Source organism: Sorghum bicolor, chromosome 5 (assembly GCF_000003195.3).
Source record: "Sorghum bicolor cultivar BTx623 chromosome 5, Sorghum_bicolor_NCBIv3, whole genome shotgun sequence".
In the NCBI taxonomy this organism is placed as follows: Eukaryota; Viridiplantae; Streptophyta; class Magnoliopsida; order Poales; family Poaceae; genus Sorghum; species Sorghum bicolor.
The window spans coordinates 17,297,357-17,321,926 of NC_012874.2; the positions used below are offsets into that span (position 1 = coordinate 17,297,357).

Below are 24,570 nucleotides of genomic sequence, written 5' to 3' on the forward strand. Positions count from 1 at the left end.
TGGCATATCGTATAGATTTACCACCACAGTTGTTATCAGTACACAATGTGTTCCATGTCTCTCAGTTGAAGAAATGTCTTAGAGTGCCTGATCATATCATTCATGTTGAAGAAATTGAATTAAAGCCTGATCTAACATATTCAGAGTATCCCATCAAGATTCTGGATCAAAAAGATCGAGTCACTCGTAGAAGAACTATCAAATACTACAAAGTGCAATGGAATCAACATACCGAAGATGAAGCCACGTGGGAATCCGAAGAGTTTCTCTTAGAACGTTTTCCTGAGTTCTTTTCTTCTGTCTTATCCTTGTAATCTGTAGTGTAATAATCTACCCCTGTTTTTGTAAAGGTTGGTTTTGGAAATGCTTGACAAATTTCCTTTTCCATTAGTTAGACTTTAAGGTAAATCTCGGGACGAGATTTCTTTAAGGGGGAAAGAGCTGTAACACTCTCGTGTTAAGCGAACTAAAACATGACATGTCATCATGAGCATTGCATAGTCTATTGTTAAGTAAACCCTGATGCATTAACCTAAAATAAGTTTATTTTGGATGAATGTGTTTAGGGATTTAAAGTGTGTTTAATTTATGTATGGATGCTTGTTTTGGAGTTTAAAAACTTTGGGTGAAAGTTTTTCCGAAAGGCTTAAGGGGGGAAAACCCTAGTTTTCAAAACCCTAAATTTGCCCCTTTTGTGTAATTTAAAAACTATGCAAAATTTGAAGTTGAGTTCAAAAGCAAAGTTGTAGATCTTGTCAAGATGTACAACTTTGGTGTTTTGAGTTTTTGAAGTTTCAGTTCAAAATTCAAAGTAATTTTGAAAATACAGATTTCCGAAAAGTGTCCCCTTTTCTAAATTGAATCTCCAATTCAAAATCTGTTTGGAATTTTGAAAATTGGTCAACATGAAAGTTGTAGGGTTTGAAAAGTTGAACAACTTTTATGTTGGAAGTTTTTCAAGTTGTTATGTAAAATCAAAAGTAATTTTAGAAATTCTGTTTTGCCCTAATTCAAAAATTTGGGATTAAGCTTGAATTTCAAACTGTTTGGCTCAAATTCATCCCTTTCCATTTCAAATCTGTCTTTGGTCATTAAAGATGTTTTGTAGCATTCAAAATTCTGAGCATTTGATATTTTGACATATTTTTGTCTTCTATTCAAAAATTCAAAGTAATTTCATAATTTCAGAAAGGGTATTTCAGGGAAAAGAAGGATATGCTCCTATCTCTGTTCATGGCGGTGGACCGCCGAGCTTGAGCCGGCATTTGACAGCGCGTGAACCACCATTTAACCTCGTCCAAACGCGTGCTCGCATCCGTGGCAAGGTGAAGCAGCTGCTGGCAAAGTGGAGCGCGACGTGCCCTTCTCTGCTGCGCTCGCGACACCATTTTCGCCACCGGAGCACCGAAGAGCGGCACTTCATCCAAATCCAAATTCGTCGAAACCAGTGATCTATATCCAAATTCACCGTGGACCTATATTGGTCACTTCCTTGCGCATCTCCTGAGCCTAGCATTCCTTTCCCTTTCGCACCAGAGCCCCGATTTCCGTTGTCTTTCTCTCCGCCGGCGACAGAGCGCCGCCGTGGGAGCCCTCACCGTGGCCAAGCCGTTCTCGAAGGTTGCACGCCATTCTAGTTGGTGTTCCTACCTCTCCTTGTCTTTCTGATGCTCATGCGCTTGCTAATTTTCCTTGGGCACGAGCAGGTTCACCGGAATAACGCCGCCGAGCCAGAGCGTCCGCCCGATCGCACTGTCTCCGTCGCCAACATCTTCAGCTACTTCTCCCACCGTGGTGACGTGAGCATCGTGTTCCCTACACCACCTTGAACCTCCCTACGCCATTCGTTTGCTCTCTACCGGGTCCTAGTGGCCGGCCGACAGTCAGCCATGGCGACCGCCCGCTCCTATCGTGGCCGAGGTGGTAGCAGTGAGGTAGAGCGTCCGCGAGTGGTACCAATGGAGTCGCGGAGTTGAGGCGGAGCCGATGCGCGCGCGCGCGGAGGCCGAGGGCCTCACTATCGGTCGCCGGAGTTGCGGCCGAGCCGCCGTGCGTGAGAGAGAGAGATCTGACGGGTGGGGCTACCCTGTCAGTGGCTGAGAGAGAGAGAGAGCGCGCGGGCGTGCGCGGCGCGGACGCGGGCCGGAAGCAGTGGGCCGGTCTGCGGCCCAGTTTCCAAGCAGCCCACTGCGCAGTAGTCTTTTTCTTTTTCTTTTTATGCAGTTTTTGTTTTATATTTGAATTTGTGTAGTAAATTTTGTGCTAATCCAAAAATTGTGAAAATTTTTGTATAGCTTACATAAAATGGATAGAGCCTAAGAAAAATGTTAGGTTTGATTTTCTGGTAATTTTCATGTATACATAAATTGCCTTTGTTTATTAATGAATAAACCTTCCATGATTTTTAATAGTTCATAGGTATATCCAAAAATCATGAAATTTAATATGTGAGCTTGTGTTAATGTTATTTAGCTCCATGATTAATTTCAGCTCTGTTTGATCAAGTATGCTCTGTTTCTTGATAAAGCTATTTAAAATGCTTATAAAAGAAATAGAAATAATTAATCCCTTTAGGAGTTGGGTGATATTTTGGATTATTTGACAACCATGGTTACTTAGCATGATATGCTCCCTGGTTATGGTTTATTTTCATGTAAATAATCTTTATGGTATAATAGATTCACAATTATTGCTTAATAAAAATAATAAAGTTGGTTTAGTAGTGATTTATGCTTTGATAGCTAGCTTTGTTTGTTTCTTTACCATGAAGGTAAAGTGTACTCGAGATAATCATATTTTGTTATATCATCCAAGAACATGTAACTTGTCTTTATCATACCTTGAGTATATCATAATCATGCATATGCACTTTTACGTATAGAGTACGCTCCGGAAGAATCTGATCACCAGTGGGTTTCTTTCGAGTTTGTGGATCCTTCGAGAGTAGTTGAGTTTCCGAACTTCCCTTCCGGTCAAGGCAAGCCCCGGACATTAAACCCTACCCTTGTATTTTCATAAAGTTATTTATATCACTTGAGTTAATATGATGCATTAGGTGAATAGGAGTTGAGTGAATCCTATTTGCTGCATTATCTACCTTGATGATTTCCATATTAACCTTGATACCTGCTTTATGAAAATACTTAGTATGCTTAGCCCTGCTTATTAGATAAGTTTTCAAATGAGAACGTTTGAAGGGTCGTTGTGGAATACTCTTATAGTTAATGATGTTCAATTTGAGACCGGTCGGTGGACTTGCTTTAAGAATGGAGTCTTAAAGTAGTGTCTCCAACTGAGTCGATTAAGGACCGTACCGTTGATTGGCCTGTTGTGATTGAGAACTTTGAGTACAGCCCACATGCGGCGGTAAGCCTTACCTATAGCTATTCCGATACTTGAGAACGGCTAACCGCGTACTGGGAGTGGAGAGATGGCGAGAGTAGCGTGTACCCACCTTACGGATCTGAGATGACCGGGAAACATCTAGATTGGCTGTAGGATGGTGGTGTACTGTACTCTCGGGTGACGCTGGACCCGTTCTTGTATGGGAGGATCTATAGAAAAGGTTGACATATGCAAGATTAAGTTCTACATATGTCGTGTGGTACTGAATCCCCAGCTGGGTTTAATCGATTCGAATCGCCGTGTTTCCTCGGATATGGAGCCTCAATCCTCGTACCATCATCGTAGTAATAAATGAATCTTTGATATAATAAGAAGGTGATTTGCTTATGAAAGTTGGATAATGATCTTGGCTAGTTATAAGTGATAATCTTGAGTTAAAACTTGAAAGTAGGCTTTACTCTTAGTAAGCTTTTATGCAAAAGAAATACTTGATCTTGATAAAGCTTTACCTTGAATCCCTATAGCCTGCATACCTGAGTCTTCACCTATTTTTCTAGTCGGTTAAGTCTTGTTGAGTACTTTTGTACTCAGGGTTTTATAACCCCTGTTGCAGGTGAATCTCTTGATAATCCTTTTGATGGTCATGGTTACTTTACTCTTGTGGAGGAGAGTGATGATGATGAACCTGATGTGTGACCTTGGGCAAGTAAAAACTTGTTGTGTGATCTATGGTTTATGTAATATAAAGTTCCGAAGCTTTTATGTATTAAATACTTATGGTTTGTAAACCTTGAACTTAAGTTTCAATCTATGTTATGTAACCTTTCCGCTTTTACTCTGATTTCTCTTATCTATGAAATGTTGTAATACTGTGATGCTTGATGAGGGAATTCCTGAAAAGATTGTTACGTGGATGATTCGGGTTTCCCGAGGACACCCGACAGACTTCTTGAGTCATTTGGAACTCGTGCACGTCGATCAGAAGTCTTTGGGACAATGATGTGTGCATGTGGGCCACTTAATTCAGGAGGTTCTGCCACACCCGCCCGCCTGATCAGGGCGCCCGCCCTCTCTCTGGCTCCTCTGTGGGCCCGCTTCCTCGAGTGTGTTTCTAGATGCAAAACTTTTTAGGAAAATATATGTATGACCCAAAAATGTCAGATTAAAAGTGTCGGGCTCTAACTCTCCATGGGAAGGTAAAAATGGACTACGTCTATTTCTTCTACTTCTTTATTGAGCTCTAAAAATAATTTAAGACATTGACCATTTACCTTGAATAACGTACCTTCGTCATTTTGAAGTGTGATAGCTCCGTGGGATGATGAATTGATCACCTTGAATGGTCCTTCCCATTTACTCCTGAGTTTTCCATGCCCGAAAAGCTTCACCCTGGAATTAAAAAGTAATACCTTATCTCCGGTGTGAACTCCTTCTTCTTGTAGCATAATTAAGTTGAGCTCCTGTCAAAGTTTTACTGGCATAAGCGATTGCATGATGCTTCTTATTTTTAGTTTGTCCTAAAACTGCCCCCACAGCATAATCACTAGCATCACACATAATTTCAAAAGGCAACGACCAATCAGGGGGTTGAATGTTTGGTGCAGAGATGAGTGCTTTCCTTAATAAATTGAAAGATGTTAGACATGCATCATCAAATTCGAAAGGATTATCCTTGGCTAGCAAAAGAGTAAGTGGTCTAGCAATAAATGAAAAATCTTTTATAAATCTACGATAAAAACCAGCATGGCCAAGAAAGCTTCGAATTCCTTTTATATTCATAGGTGGAGGTAGTTGTTCAATTACTTCAATTTTAGCTTTGTCTTCCTCAATACCTCTTTCAGACACTAGGTGTCCCAGCACTATTCCTTCCCTAACCATAAAATGACATTTTCCCAATTAAGGAGTAAATGCTTTTCTTCACATCTTTGCAAAACCTTGTCTAAGTTTTCAAGACAACTATCAAAAGTTTTTCCATAAACAGAGAAATCATCCACGAAAACTTCCATAATCTCTTCAATCATATCAGAAAATATAGACATCATGCATCTTTGAAAAGAAGCTAGTGCATTACATAACCCAAAAGGCATTCTACGGTAAGCATAAGTTCCATATGGGCATGTAAAAGTGGTTTTGCTTTGATCATCAGGATGGATCGGGATTTGGTGATACCCTGAATATCCATCTAAGAAACAGAAGAACGAATGGTTCGCTAATCGCTCTAACATCTCATCTATGAAAGGTAAAGGAAAGTGATCCTTTCTCGTGGCTTTGTTTAGTTTTTTATAGTCTATGCACATCCGCCATCCTGTGACGGTGCGTTGCGGAATTAGATCGTTCTTTTCATTCATAATAATAGTCATGCCTCCCTTTTTAGGCACAACTTGCACTGGGCTTACCCACTCACTGTGCGGCACAGGATATATAATCCCTGCATGCAACAACTTTATAACTTCCTTTTTAACTACCTCTCTCATTGTGTTGTTAAGTCTACGTTGAGGTTCTCGAGAAGGTGAAACAGAAGGATCTATCAGAATACGATGGGTACAAATCATAGGACTGATTCCTGTAAGATCTTGGAGTGAGTAGCCGAAAACTGAGTGATGTTTCTCAAGAATGGTCATTAATCACAGAGTTTGCTCCTGAGTGAGTTTATCACTAATGATCACAGGAAACTCAAGATTATAGTTTAGGAAAGCATAGATAAGACCGGGTGGTAAACTTTTAAGCTCAATTGGAGGTCTAGGCGTTTCTGCAAACTCATCTAAGGGTTCAGGTTCAGAAGGTTTGGCCTCTTCTTCTGTGAAGAAAGGAGCTTCTTCTTCTAAGTCTGGTTCATCTAAAAGCTCTAGAGATACAGCCTTTACCTCCTCCACAGGATGAGGCAAAAGATATGACTCGGCCTTATTGTTTAAGGAGTGTGAAATCGTTATGGGAAATTTAAAGGTTTTTCCAAAAGAAATGTGTAGCTTTCCAGTATGACCTTCATAAAGGAGTCTTCTAAAAGGTTGTCCTATCAATAGGTCGAAGTCCCATGTATCAAAGATATAGAAGTTCAAATGCACCATGGAGCCTTCTACCGTAAGGGGTAGGACATTAATAATTCCAAGACTGGGGACTAATCGTCCCAAAGATTCCTTTATGACCTTTGTTGTGGGAGTTAAGACAAGATTTTTAAATAGTTTAAGTGCAAAAGATTTAGACATAATGTTGATCCCCACAACAGGATTATAGAGAGCATCAAATCGATCAGAATCAGAAGCACAGCGTATATAGAGGGTGTATCCAAACAGATTACATCAGAGGAAAGCTCTGATTCCTCCAACCATTCGCTACTCATGACTGCGATAAGCTCTGTCAATTGATATTCAGTTGGTAAACAAATGCTAAACTGGCCGTTTTGGGGTCTGTTAATAGAATGGTAGTTTGAAATGTTTCCAAAATCGGCAAAAAGATCAGATTCTATATCCAGCATGAAGTCCGGTGCTGGAATTTCTTCCTTTTGTGGCTCAAAATTTGGGATAGCTAAAGTAGATGAAGAATTTGGCAGAGTGTCTACTTTGGCTTCGTGGGTTTCATCACGAAGGGTATTATCCATCTTAGCTTCTAGGATTCTATCTAGGATCACTCTAGCTTCATCAGTAGGGATGCGAAAGAAAGAACCTCTAGACATTGTATGTAGTATTCGTTTATGATCTTTCTGAAGACCTCAAAAAAAGTGAAATAAAAGAACAGGGTCTTCAAGATTAAGGTTTGGACCAGATTCTAAAAGATCAGAAAAACATTTCCAGGATTTTCCCAAAGTTTCATTATCTTTTTGTCTAAAAGATAGGACTTTGAGTCTAAGGTCGCTGATACGGTCGAGGGAATAAAAATCTAGGCAAAACTTGGCTCGTAAAACTCCCCATTCACCTCGTTGTTGACTTACCTTCTGACTGTACCATTGTCTAGCTTCTCCCCTTAAGGAAAAAGGAAAAAGCTTCCAACGTAAAGTTTTATCAGAAATGCCTTCAATGCAAAGAGAATCACATGTTTGCTCAAAATCTCTAATATGAAGGTAAGGGTTTTCGTCTTCCTTTCCCGAAAAAGATAGGTTTTGAATCATGGCAATCAACCTTGAACTTAACCTATATTGAACTTAACCTATACTGGGATGTTTGGATAGGCTGTGATGACTTCCATGGTAAAAGGTCAGTTACTGAAGGGACTGCAGATTCGTGGATCGATTTAGAATTTTGGTTTTCCATAAGGTAAGAATATAAAAGATAAGAAAAATTAAAAGTATAGATACAAGCTAGTAGTAAGAATCAAGGTTATCTCAACAAACCGTCTTTCTCCCCGGCAACGGCGCCAGAAATGCTTGTTGATATTTGGGAACGCAATAAGGAATTGATCCGCAAGCGCACGGATATCGGTGAGCACTTCACCCGGGAGGTTATCCAGAGTATCGTATTTATATTTTTACCACTAGGAGAAAGAGTGCATCTGTCTAACCCGGTCTATTACTACTAACCTTTAGGCTACAAAGAATGTTTCTCGATGTGAGTGATAAATAGAGAAGACTACAACCGTAATCTCCTTCTAACCTTGGTAAGGATGATCTACTGTTCTAATGGGGAGGCTAACGGAATCTAGACACCACAGAGGATGTTCAACCCGCACCTATAAACCCTATCCTTCCTGCTAACAAGATATGGTCTGCAAAGGTAACTCGGAAATGTCACGTTCCTCGCTACTACCACGGTCTAGCTAGTCAGGGAATATCTATGAGTATCCTAGCCCAAACACCACGTCTACGCTAGAGATGATTACTCTAAACTCTACGCGAACAGATTAAAGTAAACTCATAAACCAAAGAACAATAAAACAAGAACTTACTAGAATTTAGAAGTCAAAATACTGAAGAATCCTAGGAGCAAGCTTCGGGTTAGGAGAACTTGATCCCGCAGGTACAAACTCGGAGTAGACACCGACAGGCCGGGCTTTCTCCGATCTACACCTCCACTCTATCTCTCTCAATGTAGTAGAAACTAGAAGATCTAACTCTACTCACATTGGATGCTAAGCCTAAAAGAAATTTTATTTAGAGGAGAGGTATTCCTTCGAGGGCTCCTCTCAACTCTATGGTGAACTTGTCTCCTCCAGGCGCCAGGGGGTCTGGTTTTATAGTCCCCTCAAGTGAACGTGAGCCATTGGATCAAACCGACATTGATTGGACGGTTATCCTTCATCTTTTAGGTCGGTGGAGCGTCGTCCGCGAAAAGAGTTCTGATTGGCATCTAGGAGGGGGTGGGCACCCTGGTCCTCAGGGTGGGCGCCCTAGGCCAGGCCCCTTTCGGCCTCTGCTTTGTTCCCGTGGCTTCTGGAGTCTTCTAGATGGTAGAAAATTGTGCGGTGTGTTGATATCTCTATGTAATCCCGACATGTGGGCCTTTCTTCCTTATTTCCTAATAACCTCCTGTAGAAATAGATAAACAACAAAACTCATGGAATTCTGTCAGATCAAACCCTAATTCTAGGTGTTGTTTGCATATTGGTTCTTTCTCTTGTTTATTTGATAATTAAAATTGATACTTAAGAACCGTCAACACCCAGCTTGGTGAAGGTCCACCATTTCTCCTCGCCCAGAGGCCGGACTCTTGGCGCATCACTAGTACCTGCACGAATCAGAAAAGCACAGCTCACACCAAGGGAGTTTTGTTAGTATGGCCCTAGTTAGAGCAGAGGTCAGGGGAGGAGCAAGGTCAGGGGTTCCCTCTCCTAATAAGCCAAGCAGTCACATTAGGTATGCTGGTGCATACCCTCTAGCAAACGAATCAGGTCAAACCTAAGCACACCCGCTGCCTCTGCTCGAGGCTCGGGGGCTCGCTCGAGCCTCAGGCTCTTGATTGATGGAAGTCTAGACCTCATCCTTGGCTCCATCCTAGCCTTTTATGCCAACCAAGGCTTGGGAGCAAAAGGGGCACCCCAAGCCAGCAGGGCTCGAGGGGCTCCCTAGCACTGCCCCGCAAGCGTGGCTCTACCAACTGCTCCTCCAACGTGGTCACACATGATGCATGACGCAAGATGACAAGGTCGTCCGCTGATTCTAGGGGAGGCTTCCTGGCCCATGCGTTAGCCCATCAAGCCGGCTGCCTTCGCCACTAAGAAGCCTCCAGAAGGTGCACCTGGTGGAGGCTGGTCCAATCTGACATAGCCTGACACTTTGCATGTTAGGACAAAGCAGTCGGACGATGCCTAGAGCTTCTTTAGCTCTATGACATTGCCATGGTCCACATGGCACTGCTGCAAGACCCTCCTGAATTCTAGCGTATGTAGACCACAGTCCCAACTCCCCTAAACTGCCATGTACCAACTTACCTCAAGACATATGGGGGAGGTCGGATCCTAAGAGGGGAAGGATGATTCCATGTAGATCATTCGGGTCCTCACCATTTGGCTCATGCTCTGCAACGAGAGCAGAACAACCTAGAGAGGAGCATCAAGAGCACCTCCACCACACCATCGTCTTCCTCCTCTCTCATAAGGGGAAGGCTCCACTAGTGATGAGGCTTCCCTAGGTTCAACACCATGCTATCCCCTACCAAATCTCTCTCTTTCATTCTTACAATCTGTTGGATCATCAACTGCTGGACATAGGGCCCCGATAGCCCAAACTAGGATAAACCGTTGCATCCACTTTGTGATTCTTGTGTTCTTGATTCCACCTAAGCCACCAAAGACACATACTCCAACACTACCATGAACATCAATGCCTGTCATGGTTTTGACCCCATGACAATGACCCTTTGAGTAATGTGCATCGAAATATGTAAATAATATCTTTGCAAAGTTCCTTCCATACATAGGACTACATCCTGCAAGGACAAGTCATCATGGCGTTAATAGTTTCATCCTAAAGTACCTACAATGATGCAAAGGTGTAAAAGTCATAATTAATAACTTATAGGGCAAATAGCATCACCATAGCGACAACAAGGTCCTTGCGCCGTAACAGCTTATGCATGCCGTGGAAATCTATGATGACTTGAGCATTGTTAGACAAGTGGAGGTACTCCATGGAACCTTGACAACAAATGTTTGTAGGCCTACTTTAGCCACCTCCATATACTAGAGATGGAACCTCTATACCTCCCATGACTCATCATCGATGAGCTAGCCCAAGGTCAACATGAACTTCCTATGCTTGTAGTGGTCGGTGCAATCATAGGAAATGAGCCAAACTATTAGTGGTGTTTGTAGCCTGCACTTGAAACTAGGGGGAGTGAAAAAAATCTGCTAGTATCTCCGCATATATACATTTTCTATTGACTATGCGTGCCAATAGCATACCTTTCAAACAAAGTTGAGCTTTGGAACTCATTGGCTATTTGATAGGTCACCCAACTTGTCTTGGTGTGCTTCTAGGATATAGCCTCCTCTTTTTCTATAGGCTTCCTCAGTACAGGAAGACAGTGCCTGTTGATGCTCATTAAATGCATATTTTAAACCATCAACAAGACATCAATTCATGGATAAAAGAGACATAGACGATAGGGAATTTGGTTTAAACTAATGGAATTCCACTTGTACATGAGTTTTATTTGTATGCAGAGAAAATGTTGAAATGTACAAGAATTTGACCACCAAGAGGCTGTCCAGCACCTATGGGCCCACCGGGGACTAGGAGGGTGGCGGGCGCTAGGTCCAGGTGGCGGCCGCCAAGGCCCACCTGGCGGGCGCCACCCCACCTCAACTGCCACATCACTGATCCGCATGATTTCACATGTGTCAACATCTAGGATGTTGAAGTGAAGTCGGTTTCATCCAAAGGAAAGGAACAAGTGTCACATGGATTATGGGTTTTCACCGCATGCAACAAGTATTTCCAACACGTGCGAAGCGACATACCTGTGAAGCAAACTGCCTCTAAGGATGATCTGGAGCCATCAGATGCTATGTCAGTTCTGAGGAGATAGCGCCCGCCACAGGATCCTGGCGCCCACCACTACTCAATGCTGCTCGCCACTCATTCCTAGCGCCCGCCACTCCACTTTGCGCTAGAGCTTCCAGTCACCTCTGTCCTATAAATACCCCCTAGTTCAACTGTATTTAGGGAGCCAATGTAGAGAGAAAGCTAGTTGACTCATTTGTGCTTGTGTAGTCCATTCTCTAGTGAGACTAGTAGTGAGAGTGAGAGTGAAGAGTGGAGTCTGGAGCTGTAACAGAGGAGTCTTCTAGAGCCTCTAGCATAGCTTTGGTAATTCCCTCTTGTAAGTACTCTTGCATTATCTATTTCTACTTTCAGCATTTACTTTGAGTACTTTGCTTATTGCATTGAGTGCCTTTACTTATTGTGTTAAGTGATATACTTATCATTTGAGTGCTAGTAGCTCAATTATAAATAGTTTAGTTGTCTTGTTTACTTCTAGTATGGGTTCTTCGCCGCTAGTCGGTGCTCTAGTTCTTGCGCAGGATTAGAGTAGTATCTTGTAGTGTAGGCATGGTGCTTAGACTATATGTTACCTTGGATTGTGGCTAGGCCTCCGGATAGCTGTGGTAGCGGCAGGTGGTGACAGCCTTGTTAGCCTATGTATTCCACCACATTGGGCCTAGTTCTTAAAACATAGACCTCATTGTGCGTCGTGCCTGATTAACTCGGGACACGTACGGTCCGAAGTACTAGTCAGGACGCTTGATTGCTAAATTAGATATTCTTGAGCTAGATAGAAATATTGCTTACACACTCTAGGACCTCTCCTATTACGTCAAGGTTGTCTCCAAGTGGTAGTAGCTAGGTTATTACTTAGTCTATAACCCATATCCAACTTATCAGTTATTTAGATCACCTTGCTAGATTAGGTTATTCTTAGTAAGTTCATTAGAGTCATCTCTTAGCCACATATAGCTTCCCTATGGAAATAAATACGATACTTGGTACTCCCAATTGAAGTGCTACAACTAATATATTCTGTGCGCTTGCGGAATTTCCAATAGACATAAGAATAATCAACACACAATTCTAGTGCCATTGCTGAAGGCTAGACTTTGTATCTACCTTTAATGATTGCACTAAGAATTGCCAACATTGCCCTTTGCCCTCCTTTGGACCACTTTGTAGGTGGTGTATCTTTGCTTAATGCTGCCAATGTACCTCCCTCTAGATTGTTCATGCCAGGAGGTGGACTACCCTAAGAACTGCTGCCATGCCAGCATTGTCGTTATCATCACTAACATAGTCGTCATCATCCGTGGGAGACAATGATGGCTGCAATGTAGGTGTTGCCTCATCCAAGATAATGTTGCTCTTATTCTAGAGTACTTCACAACTGATAGTCATTCCAAGGAATTGGATCCCTATTGCAGTTGGAATGTGGATTTCAAACTCATTATGTTCTAGGTTGACCAATGTCATGTACACCCTGGCATAGTCGAGCGAGATTAGATTGTTGTCATACACTGTCCTTCTACCTAACAATGCCACTCTATTGGCCACCTCCTTCTTTTTCAGCATTGTTCTGTGTTAGGGCACTAAGAGCATGCAGACAGTTTGTTCCATGATATCATCGATTGGATACCTAGGGAGTCCTTTAGTTAGAGGCACCACCTTCTCTTGTACGGCGGCCGCTAATACATAAAATCTTTTGTGAGACATTTTCAATTTTCCTCCCGAGACAGGCTAATCTGTAAACCACCTCAGTTAAAGCCTAGCATTAATCAAGGTAGTTGTTTTTTATTAACTAAGGCGGTTATAAAAAATACCTCACAAATATATTAAATAGAGGTGGTTATTATAAAGGAGCTCGCCTCCACAAATAGCCCTATTAACCAAGGCGGGCCACTTAGAAAGTATGCCACGCCTAATATGGCCGAGCCCACAAGAAAGCCCACTTGCCCCAAACTTGATCATAGCATATATAAAAAGTCAAAGCCCTAGCCCATCTCGTCTCACTCCCTAACCTGGCTACCTGACTCTCTCACTCCTATCCCCGTCACCCCTCCCCTTCCTTCCCTTCCCCTTCCTTCCTTGGTCCGCCCCTTTCTCCCTTCCCAAGTGATGCCCCTCTCCTTCCCAGAGGCTGGCCATGGCTACACATAGGGTGGTTCATGCAGGACGTCCTAGCCCTTCTTGATGGTGCATGCATCATCCATGGCCATGCAAGCTCGTGGCCTAGTGATGCGACAACAACCTGGTAGCCTAGTGGCACGGTGAAAGCCCTAGTTTGGTTTTAGATAATTGATGAAACCAAAAGTACTAACCTCTATGCTAAGTGTGTGTGAATTAGATGAGGTTGGTAGATGCTAAGTGATGGAGCCTAGAGGATCATGGTGATGGTGGTGATGACCACAAGGTGATCAAGTGCTGAAATTGAAAAGAAGAAAGAGAAAAACAAAACTCTATGGAGATCAAGGCCAAGGCATTTCTTAGGATTTTGGTTTTAGTGATCAAGACACCATAGAGGGTGTGATCATGTTTAGGATATATAGCCATACTATGAAGAGAGAAATTCTTTAGCTAAGCGGTCTAACGAGTGCCACTTGATGACATTTTTCATGTGCATGCATTTAGACCCTAGTGTGCTAACTGAACCCTTGAAAATATTTGTGAAAAATATGTTAACACATGTGCACAAGGTGGTATACTTGGTGGTTAGCACTTTTGGGCAAGGGTTCAAGAGGTGGGGAGGGGTTTGGGTTCTTCTCTCCCTCCCGCCGAGCTTGCGAGTTGGCATTTAGTGCTTTTGAGAACATTAAATGCATATTTTCTATTGCACTGGAGGAAAGTTTTGGAAAAGTCATGGAGTGCAGCGTAGTTAGGTGCAAATTGTCTTGTGCATCGAAGCATCTGACTCATTGGCGTCGATGCGTCCGATACTCGCATTGTAGCACTGCTGAAGAGAGGGCTTCTAGTGTTGATGCGTTTTGTACGACTGATGCTGGCGAACATCTGATGTTGTACTATTGGACATGTCTGACGTGCCTCTGAGAGTGTCTAGAACTCTTTTAGTAGCATCCAGTGTGAGGGTGGCATGTCCGGTGCATAGCACCTGATGCGTCCTACGCCTCGTATCTGAGAACATCAATGTTTAATTGACCGTTGGGAATCAACGTGTTAGGGTTGACTGAGGACACATGGTACCAATCCAACAGCACTATCAGGGCAGCATCGGACGCTAAGCAGCATCTGACGCCCTAGCGTAGGTGCGTCTGATGCCCTTAATAGAGGTCTTTTCATTGGGGACCTCTATAAATATGTAGTGTCCGGCTCTTAGACATCATCACTTGGCACTTTGACATACTTAACATCCTTGTGAGCTTAAGCAAACATCTCCCACTCATCTCCATCATTGATTCATCATCATAGTGAGATTGGGAGTGATTCCAAGTGCATTTGCGTGAGTAATTACATCTAGTGGCACTTGGGGATCATTGTGGCTATAGTTTTCTTGTTTCTCTTGATGGTTGCTACCACCTAGATGGCTTGGAGTAGCTAAAGAGCATTAGCATGAGTTGGTGATTTTTCATGGCCATCTTCTGGTGATTGTGAGGGATTCTTGTACCTTTCTCGGTGGAGCACCAAAGGCAACTCTAGTGGATTGCACGTGTCATTAAGCTACCTTACTTGTGGGTAGGTTCTTGTGGTGTTCTACGTGAGGACAAGGTTCGTGCAACACCTGTTAGCCATTGAACCACCAAGTGTTGGTCGACACAACTGGGACTAGCGTGCTAGTAAGCACGTGAACCCCAAGAGAAAACTCTTTGTGTCTATCTCTTGTGTTTAATTAGATTTCTCCTAGTGATTGGTTTTCATCATATTGGTTGGTTCAATTACCTCTACATGGCGGTATAAAGATCACACCCTCTTCATTTATATTCTCACAAAGTAGTGTAATTAGTTTTAGTTGCTAGCTTTGCCTTGTGTAGCTTAGTTCACTAGTATAGCTTGTAGTGACATAGCTCTTGTGTGCCTAGTGATCTTAGCAACTTGAATTGTTGGGATAGGTGACATCCAAATCCTCAATTAGAGCTAGAGAAAAAGCTTTGCTTCGCTATTTACTAACTCCTTGCTCTAGTGAGTTTGTAGATTTTTTAAATAGGCTATTCACCCCACTCTAGCCATATTAGGCCCTTTTAACATGGTGGCATGGTTACCTGACATGTGACTGTGCCTGAATTTAGCAGCCTCGCGTCCATGTGCATGGCGGCAACGGCCTCATGTGTGGGCCCCGATGGCGAAGGCGATGACCTCATGCGTGAGCTTGGTAGAAGCGGTGGCGAACTTCGCACTCGCGTACCCAGAGGATGTGGTGGTGGATCGAGCTCCTCTAGCACCTTGGAGCTATACAATGCGTATCGACCTCCTCTAGTGTCGATCGACCTTCCTTCAGTGTGGAAGAGCCAGATTTGGTGGCGGGGCACATGGAGGAGCCGAATCTGACTATAGCGGCACTCTGGGAGGCCTCCCTTAGTGTTGATATTGGTTACGCACATGAAAGAATCTAAGAGAAATAATCCACAGGCATACGGATATCAGTGAACACTTCACTCGAGAGATAATTCTAGAGTATCGTATTTAGTTATCGGCAAGGAGCAAACGTGCAAAAGACTAACCTGGTCTTAAGTACTACCCAAGGGCTGCAAGACAAGATAGTTAGAATTAAGCAATATAGAGAGAATTCCTTTGTCAGCTTTCCTCTAACCTGTGGTAAGTTGTGTAGTTATTGCTCTAAGGGGGCACCTAAGGAAAAGAGACACCACAGAGGATGCTTAACCCCGGCACACTATTTCCTACCTTACCTCCTGATGGGACCTGGATTACAGAGACACTAAGGAGACTGTCACTTCCCCCCAATGTTACCACAAATCTGGCCAGATAGGGAGCATCTACGAGTATTCCTAGCCCAAGCACCACGCTTACGCTATGAATAATTACTCTATTCCCTACACGTAGAGTAACCCGGTAAACTAAAGAATAATAAGAACAATAAGCTTACTAGTATTAGAAGTCGAATTGCTGAATGATTTTAGAACCAAGCCTCGGGTTAGGAGACTTGATCCTGCACATACAAGAAAGAAGACACTGATAGGCCGGGCTTCCTCCACTTCTATGTCCACCCTATACTCTCTCAATCTCTCTTGTTGCTATAACCCTAAAGAGATAGATCCATTCGAGGGACCCCTCTCTGGCTAATTCTCTCTGAAAAATATGAATTCAGGTTTTAGAATTGGCACTGAGCCAGGGGGCAGGGGGTTTGCTTATATAGCCCCCTAGGAGGCACCACAGCCCTCGGATCAAACCGACCTTGATAGACAGCCAAGATTACTCCTCAAAAGCTATGGAGGTAGGATCCACGAGGTTCCACCTGATTGGTGGAGACCCTCGGGCGGCCACCCCTACCACCTGGGGACCCACACATGGTCTATGGGAGGTGGGCCCTAGCTTGTAGGGGATGGCTTCCTGAGTCTTCTAGTGTGTTCCTGAGTTGTAGTTCGCTTATTCTCTATGTAAATCCGACATGTGGATCATCTTTGATTGTTTTTAGCTGACACCCTATAGAAACAAATATTCACCAAAACTCGTGGAATTCTGTTAGTGGTAACCCTATATCTACTAGGTGTTTGCAAATAGATCCATTTTCATGTCTGGTTGGTGGTTAAAATTAGAAGTTATCTACCGTCAACACTTTGCGGCGGCAGGCGCCGGAGAGCAGCTACGGTGACAGTGACCCAAAAATGGGCTGGGCGATCCTAAGGATGGGCTCGTCGGGCCTATCCATTGATTATTTTTTTGATTAACCGAGGCGAGCAACACAATGCCTTAGAAAATACCTCCATTTACCGTGACCTTTCTTCTCTTTGTTTTCATTGCCTGCTTCGGTTAATCTAAAATGGCTGCCTTGGAAAAGAATTTATGTAGTAGTGGGCTTCACCCTATGGCAATAGTACGCCAGCCTATCAAAGCACCTGTGACCTTAACTCCACCATCTTAGGGTCGGTGCTCTTGAACATGTCTGACCCCATGATCATGATCCTCATTGCCTCATCATGGCCTTTCTTGATGAGCCCTTTTTTATACACCTACCACTTGTGGAATAAGCTTGCATTAGATTGCCAAGACTCCATGGTCTTCTAACCCTTTCTTGAGGATATGCCACAAACATGGCCACGATGCTCGAGATTTCCTAGCATCTCGGCCAACTGGTCTCTCTCTGCAAGTGTTGAACAACCTGCTCTATTTGGTACTTGTGGTGTCTGATGAGGAATCATCTATGCCTCATGTATACCATCTTGTTGGATCCCTTAAGGTAAGTGCAATAAGTGCCGTCGATGCAAACTACATAGCCTGTCTTTCCTTTGATTTGCCCTCACAATGAAAAAAGATTAGTGTAATCAATGATGGTGACAAAGATGATGGCTTTTTGAACGACCTTATTCCTTAGGGATGCATCCTTCATATGAAATTTTTTCCCATAGTATCTTCATGTCCTCTTTGAACGGCTCTAGGAACACATCTATATCATTGCCAGACTGCCTTAGTTAGGAAATAAGCATGGTCAGCAGAAGGTACCTGTGCTTTTGACACACCTAGGGAGGTAGGTTGTAGATGGTGACGATGATTGACCAAGTGTTGTGCAACCTGCTAAGGTCATTGAATGGGTTCCTCTTGTCGGTACTCAGCGTGAACCTAATGTTCCTTGCCTCTTTGCCAAAGTCCAAGAGTGTGGCATTGAAACACTTCTACTGCTAGCCTTGGAAGGGTGCTGTAGCTTGCCTTCATTGTTCATGTGATCACCAGATGCATGACGAGACATCAGTTGGGCATCCTCGAGGTTCCTAAATATAGCCTGTAGGCTATCTATGATAGGCATGTACCACATCGACAGGGCATGACTTTTCCTTTTGCGTGTAAGCATCATCCTCATTTTGATGACACGAGATTCGCTTAACACTACTCTTCATGGCCCTTTTCTTCTTTGGCCCACCCAAGGCTGCCTTGTCATTCGCACCCATGCAAAAGTGTGGATAGCTCTCCAAGCTCTGATACTGGCCCTGATATAGGACACAATGGTTAGGGAAAGCGTCCAACATTTAAGTATCAGCGCCACTAGCCAGATCAACTTCTTTGCCCAGAGATCAACGTTTAAGAGCTTGTTGAAGCTATCGTCAGACTAACCATGCCGAGCCTTCAACATCAGGATCTAGAGGTTGAAATACAGCACCATCCACTGCTTCGGATAGTCATTATTGAGCAGATCAATTGCCGCTTGCTTCATCTCTTTGGAATTCTCTAGCCACTTCAGGCTCCCAAATAGAACATCATCATGGTCGAGGCGGTTAGCTATTTGCTCAAAAAGCACTGCATCCTTTGGGTCCCGTAGGTATGGAAGAGGCACTGAATTGGAACTGTTTTTGCTTGGATTCAGTGACAGTGATTTTGCTGGTGACATTCAAGATAGGAAGAGCACCACTAGGATTGTCTATTTCCTGGGAGGCAATCAGGTCACATGGGATCACAGAAGCAGAAGATTGTAACATTATCTTTATGTGAAGCTGAGTACGTGGCAGCAGCAGCATGTCAAGGTGTCTGGTTGAGTCGCTTGATTGGAGACTTGCTTGGGACAAAAGAGGCGCTAGTGAAACTGCTCATGGACAACAAGTCAACTATTGCACTGAGAAAGAACCCTGTTCATCATGATCGAAGTAAACACATTGACACAAAGTTTCATTTCATCCGAGAGTGTGTTGAAGAAGGCAAGATGGAGGTAGATCACATCGGCACAACAGATCTCTGGCAGATGTCTTCACGAAGGCCTTGGGGCGTGACAGGTTTCAGGAGCTGAGGAGAGCTATCGACGTGGATAGAGTGCATCAAGCTTAGGGGGAGAATTGTTAGCTAAGATGTTGCACAAGTTATCTATGTAATCTTTTGTTAGTTTAGTATTAGCAAGGGTAGTTAGCAGGAGGGCATGATCGGTGGCGTGCCGGGTCATGACTCAACCTGAGTCGGTCATGTAGATCGCGCCAAGGCGAGTATCGTGCACGCGGCGTATCTTGCAGGGAAACAAGATATGCACGATGCACGTCTTGACGTGGTGGATCGGGGCGCCTGTGCCTGCGATCCGTGTCTAGCGATTTATATGCAGAATCAAAGACCTAAAAGCTGCGACATTGAGTAGCACCAAAACTCTATCTGTCTTCGTGTTTAATGTCATCTACGTTCTCGCCGTAGTCACCAACGACATCGTCGTCGGGCGGTCTCTCGCCAACACGCACGGCCGAGCGCCACGAGCTCGTTACCACTCTGCCTGGCCTCGCTGCCACTCCTCCGTGACTCCCTCTGCCTCCTCGCCTCCCATGGCCCGAGGAGCCCCTTTGCTTCCTCTCCGCTGACGGGCTGCTCCCGCCGCCGCTCCTCTGTTGTGCAGTGGTCCGGTCCCCACATCTCCTGACCACATCAGTTCCACACACACTCCGCCTCGTGCTGCTCTTCCTCCGCCTGGAGTCGCTCCCTCTCACCGCCGCGCAACTTGGTGGCTTGGTGCTGGCTGGGCGGGCGCGGGTGTGGCCAGCTGGGTGAGCGCCGCCGTCGCGGCCTCGATCAGCTGCGCCCTTTTGTAACAGAAGTCGTGCTTGCTTGTTGACTCATCCGTCAACGTCCTAGCAGAGGTCCAGCCATGCCTTGACCTTGATAGAGCTTCTAGAAAGCAGCAGCATTTCGACAGCGAGTTGGAGCACATGCACCATCGACCCATCGTCCAAACACAAGGGCCCCGCAGCAGCCAAATCGAATCAGAGAAACTACAAATCCATGCGCCGCTTCACTCGAGAAAAAAAAGGCACAAAGTTTCTCTAGACGTGCGCTGAAATGTAAAGCGACAAAAGCAAATAACATGTATAGTATACAGTCAAAAAGCACCTTGCATTGAGAACGAAGGCACGAACTAGCTGGTCCATTATTTTGCTTCTAGAACCATTTCAGCCTGCATGCATAGCCGGAATACTCCACCAGGCACCAGGCCCTTGCATATCAATCTAGCTACCTGGTCCGATCCTCAGTAGAAAAAGAAAACTCGACCACGCAATCATGCCTTGGTCTATAAATTCTGAGAATACTAGCTACTTAGTTCATCGATCAGCTCCTCCCTCCCTCGTGCCAAGCCGCGCGGCCAACATGAAGCACGGCAACAGCATGCTGCTCCAGCTAGCACTACTCATCTCTCTGTCGCTCGCCGGCGGCGTCGCCGTCGTCGTCGGCGGAAGCGCACCGACGAGCACGCACCTCCTGTTCTACATGCACGACCTCGTGACGGCATATCCGGGGGCTCCGGCGACGGCGGTACGTGTGGCCAGGGGCACGACGCCGCTGCCTACGGCCGGCAGCCTCCGGTTCGGGGACACATTCGTCGTCGATGACGCGCTGACGGAAGGGCCCGACGCGGCGTCCCGCGCCATGGGCCGCGCGCAGGGGTTCTACCTGTTCGCGTCGCAGACGGAGCTGGCGCCGCTGCTCTGCGTCAACGTCGTGTTCACGGCGGGGCCTCACAACGGCAGCACCGTCGCCGTGCTGGGCAGGGACCTCATCCTTGACAAGGTCGACGTCAGGGAGCTCGCCGTCGTCGGCGGCACCGGCACGTTGCGCGGCGTCACCGGGTATAGCGAGTTCAGGACCCACACCTTGAACGCAACCGACGGCAACGCCGTGCTCAAGATTGACATGTACCTGAGCCTGAGCGTGTAGCAGGCCTGTTTGCGTCGCGACGTTGCACCGATTGATGGTCTAGATTTCTACCAGTACCAGGGCACTGAGCCCAACAGACCCGTACTACGTACATCCATAATACTACGTTATTTATATATTTCATGTGTAGTAAAGTCTATTGTGATCTTTCGAGAAAAAATGAAATAAGTCTTATATTTGTGACACAATTGGTACATGGTATATCGTATTTCTGATGATTTTTATGCTAATATAGTATTTCTTTTATCTGAATTATGACAATTATTATCTCAACACCAACCTGGACAAATAAAAGCCATCCGTGCTTTTCAGATGAATTTACGTATGCAGTGATCAGATGTCTGGTAATTCCTAGCCATGCCTGACTTACAACATGTTTGGATCGGGGCTAGTTCCTAGATGCAACTACAAAATCGGTCTTTAGTCGAAGGGGCTTTATTAGCTCTGCATTCCAAGACGGAAGTCCTGGCTCCGTGCACCGGAGCCAAAGCCCCACCCTTTAGTCCTAAGCGGTATTACCAGCCGGGATTAAAGGGTCCTGCCAGCAGCTGGTAGTACGCCTCGGGACTAAAGGGGTCTCTTGTTTTTTCTTTTTTTCAGTTCTGCTTTTTTAGTTTATATATATATATATATATATATATATATATATATATATATATATATATATATATATATATAAAAACAAAAAAAGACAAAAAGCTTATTTTATACATATATAATTGAAATATGTAACTACATATATATATATAAATATATGCACATAAATATATAGAAGTTATTCTCCAAATCTATTACTGCACTACTCCCCTAAACCTATTACAAGTTGTACTTCATCATCCAAAGATCTACAAAGCATACAAATGATCATCATTGTTTGGAATCGTCTTCTCATTAGGATTATAGTGGAACTTGCCGTTTGGATTTATGACTTGTTCCCGAAGGAATGCTGCAATTGCCTCTTATATTGCTTGGAGTTGTTCATGTTGCATGAGTTTTTGCTTGAACCATTCAGTCTTCAATTTGAATTAAAAGAAGGTATTAGTTATATCAAGATTATCAATAGTAATTCGAGAGAAAATGGAAAGAGACATGTGTTACATACTCTGAAATATTCTTCAGGAATTCTATTTGTTACTGCCATAATATATTCGCAAATGTAGTATCCACATAAGTTGTTCCCCGGTTCTTGTCTCAAGATCCACTGTAGGATGTAAAGATTCATGTCGTAAAAAAGACAAGATATAAGATATACCACGTACATTGACGAAGGATAAACTTACCTGTAGCTGTATTATCTTTAGTGGCGCCCTACCTTGAGTTAGATGTTCCCGAACAATGAATCTTTCCCAAACCCTAAACCAATGATATATTTGAAACAAGAGAGTTGGATCGTTAAGTATGCATACATACAAGCTTAGTCTACTTTATACATGCAATGGATCGAAATTACCTTTGAATGATGTGTATCATATCTTGGTAATCTTGTTGTGGTTTCTTCGTTGAGTCATAGATTACTAACTTACTTTCAGCAAGATCGATGACTATGAGTATCCAGTGAAAGTTGTTCATAGAGACATGAGTCGTAGATTAGGGTTAAGTAAAATTAAAGGTGCACACTTGCATGTTAACTATATATGTATAACTCATTTGAAGTTGTAGGGAAAGAGTATTCTTTTTTCCCTTTTTGGTTCACGAAGAACCTCATAAGATTCGTACACATGTCATTGATCCAAGTCGCCGAAGGGTTTGGCTCCTTGAAAACGATGTAAGGATCAACAAATCCAAGAGTATTATTGTTTTTAGATCTGAGCTCAGTCATTTGGAGCCTGCATATAGTGAGTCCATCAACAAGTACGTGTGTAAGGATTACTACTATATAGACATGCTAGAGAGTTTAACAAAAACGAATAAATACTTACCAAGAAAAGTAGCTAATGAGTGATTTGTCCAGAGCATCCATGTGGCATAGCTGGTGTAATTCGCTCATCTGGACTAAGATAAGGTCATCGCCATGGAAGTAGTGATGGTTTCAAATTTGAACAGAAATCCAATCAACTCTGCCTTTAGAAGCCTCCGTGCACCAATTGTTCATTGCAAACATCTACGTACCGAGTACATGTAGGTGCTTGGAGTTCATTAGACTCCTGCCCGGTGCAAAATTTCTCCTCTATTCATCAACTACTTCCGCTCGTGGAAACTTTAGCCTAGCAACAATATTTTGAATCGTGGAGTACAGGAGACCACTCTCAATGAAATAATTTTCAAGTGAGTCCATCTCAGACGAAGTGGGCTCTCTAGATTTCCTCTGTATTATGCCCACATTTGAACCATACTGATCTGCCACAATTAACAGGGACAAAGGTCTTAATGTGTCCCCGAGCTGTGGAACACCCTTTCCTGCTTTCTTCTGGGCGGATTGAGCTCTTACAACTTTTATTAGTTGGCATTCATAGTCTGACTTTGGCGGAGGCTTTCGAGCTTCGCACATTTTCTGGTTGTGCTCTTCCACCCTCTTCCTCAACTCTCCTTTTGGAAAGTAGAGGTATGGCTTTTTAGGGTTCCGCTTCGCTTCAAACTCCTTTTACATTTTTCAAAGTGTGCTTTCACATCAGAAGCAACTGATGCAATTATCTCATCGCCAGTCTTCTCATAAGGTAACTTTTCATTGGCTGTTTTAGAGCCAGAGGGAGCCTGAGCCTGCTTCTTTCTAGGATGTGGGACCGAAGCCTTTGGTGCTGAGGCAAACCTCTTCTTACTGGCTTGAGGCAGTGGCGGTGGTGGGGACAGCGCAGCCTGTGGTGGCGTTGGAGACCGTATTCGAGGCGGTGGTGAAGGCGGTGGTGGGGTGGGTGCGGCCAGTGGCAGCGTTGGAGACTGTCGTGGAGGAGATGGGGTTGCAGTTGGGTCCTTCAATGCATCTTCACCGCCCACAACACTATGATGCGCTGGGGAATGAATACTTGGACTGAAGTCCCAGCTAGGAAAACAACGAGTGTTGTGAGTGAATAAATTGTTAGTGAACAAATTGTTTTTGAATAGGATGTAAGAGAATAAATTATATTGTTTTTGAATCCACGCACCTATACTGAAGATCTTGATCATCAGTAAGATGAGGTGGCAGCGGTGAGACTCCAAGAATGATGATGAAGCGCTTACGCCAACAAATGAATGTCTTCTCCGCCTCACCTAGAGTCTTCTCCCCATTTCCCCCTTCAATGTCGAGAGGCACGCTGGCACAACCTATCTCCACCCTATCCACTGAGACACGAGCATATCCTTCTGGTACCGGTTGACCATGGATTCTTGGTGTTCTCATCCGGTCGATAGCATTTACAACACTGACCACCACCTTCTTCGTCCCGGTTCCTTCTAAAATGTGTAGCTCACATGAATTAACCGGTTCTGTGAGGTCATCCACGGGGAACCGTAGCTTCGCGTCAGCTTAGGCGGTTGGTACTTCCATGGAGGCGCAGCTGCTCTTCAACTGACCTATGGGGCTAATGTTGATG

General features: G+C 44.1%; 1 protein-coding gene across 1 annotated transcript; it reads left to right on the plus strand.

The window, feature by feature from the left end:
• Window positions 20,432–21,249, plus strand: LOC8060069 (dirigent protein 21). The gene has a single exon (XM_002449330.2). The coding sequence runs from the start codon at window positions 20,495–20,497 to the stop codon at window positions 21,059–21,061; it is 567 nt and encodes a 188-aa protein (XP_002449375.1). The 5' UTR covers window positions 20,432–20,494; the 3' UTR covers window positions 21,062–21,249.

What these genes read in the sequence shown, in the direction of transcription:
- LOC8060069 (XM_002449330.2), top strand. Translation starts at nt 20,495, where the DNA reads ATGAAGCACGGCAACAGCATGCTGCTCCAGCTAGCACTACTCATCTCT.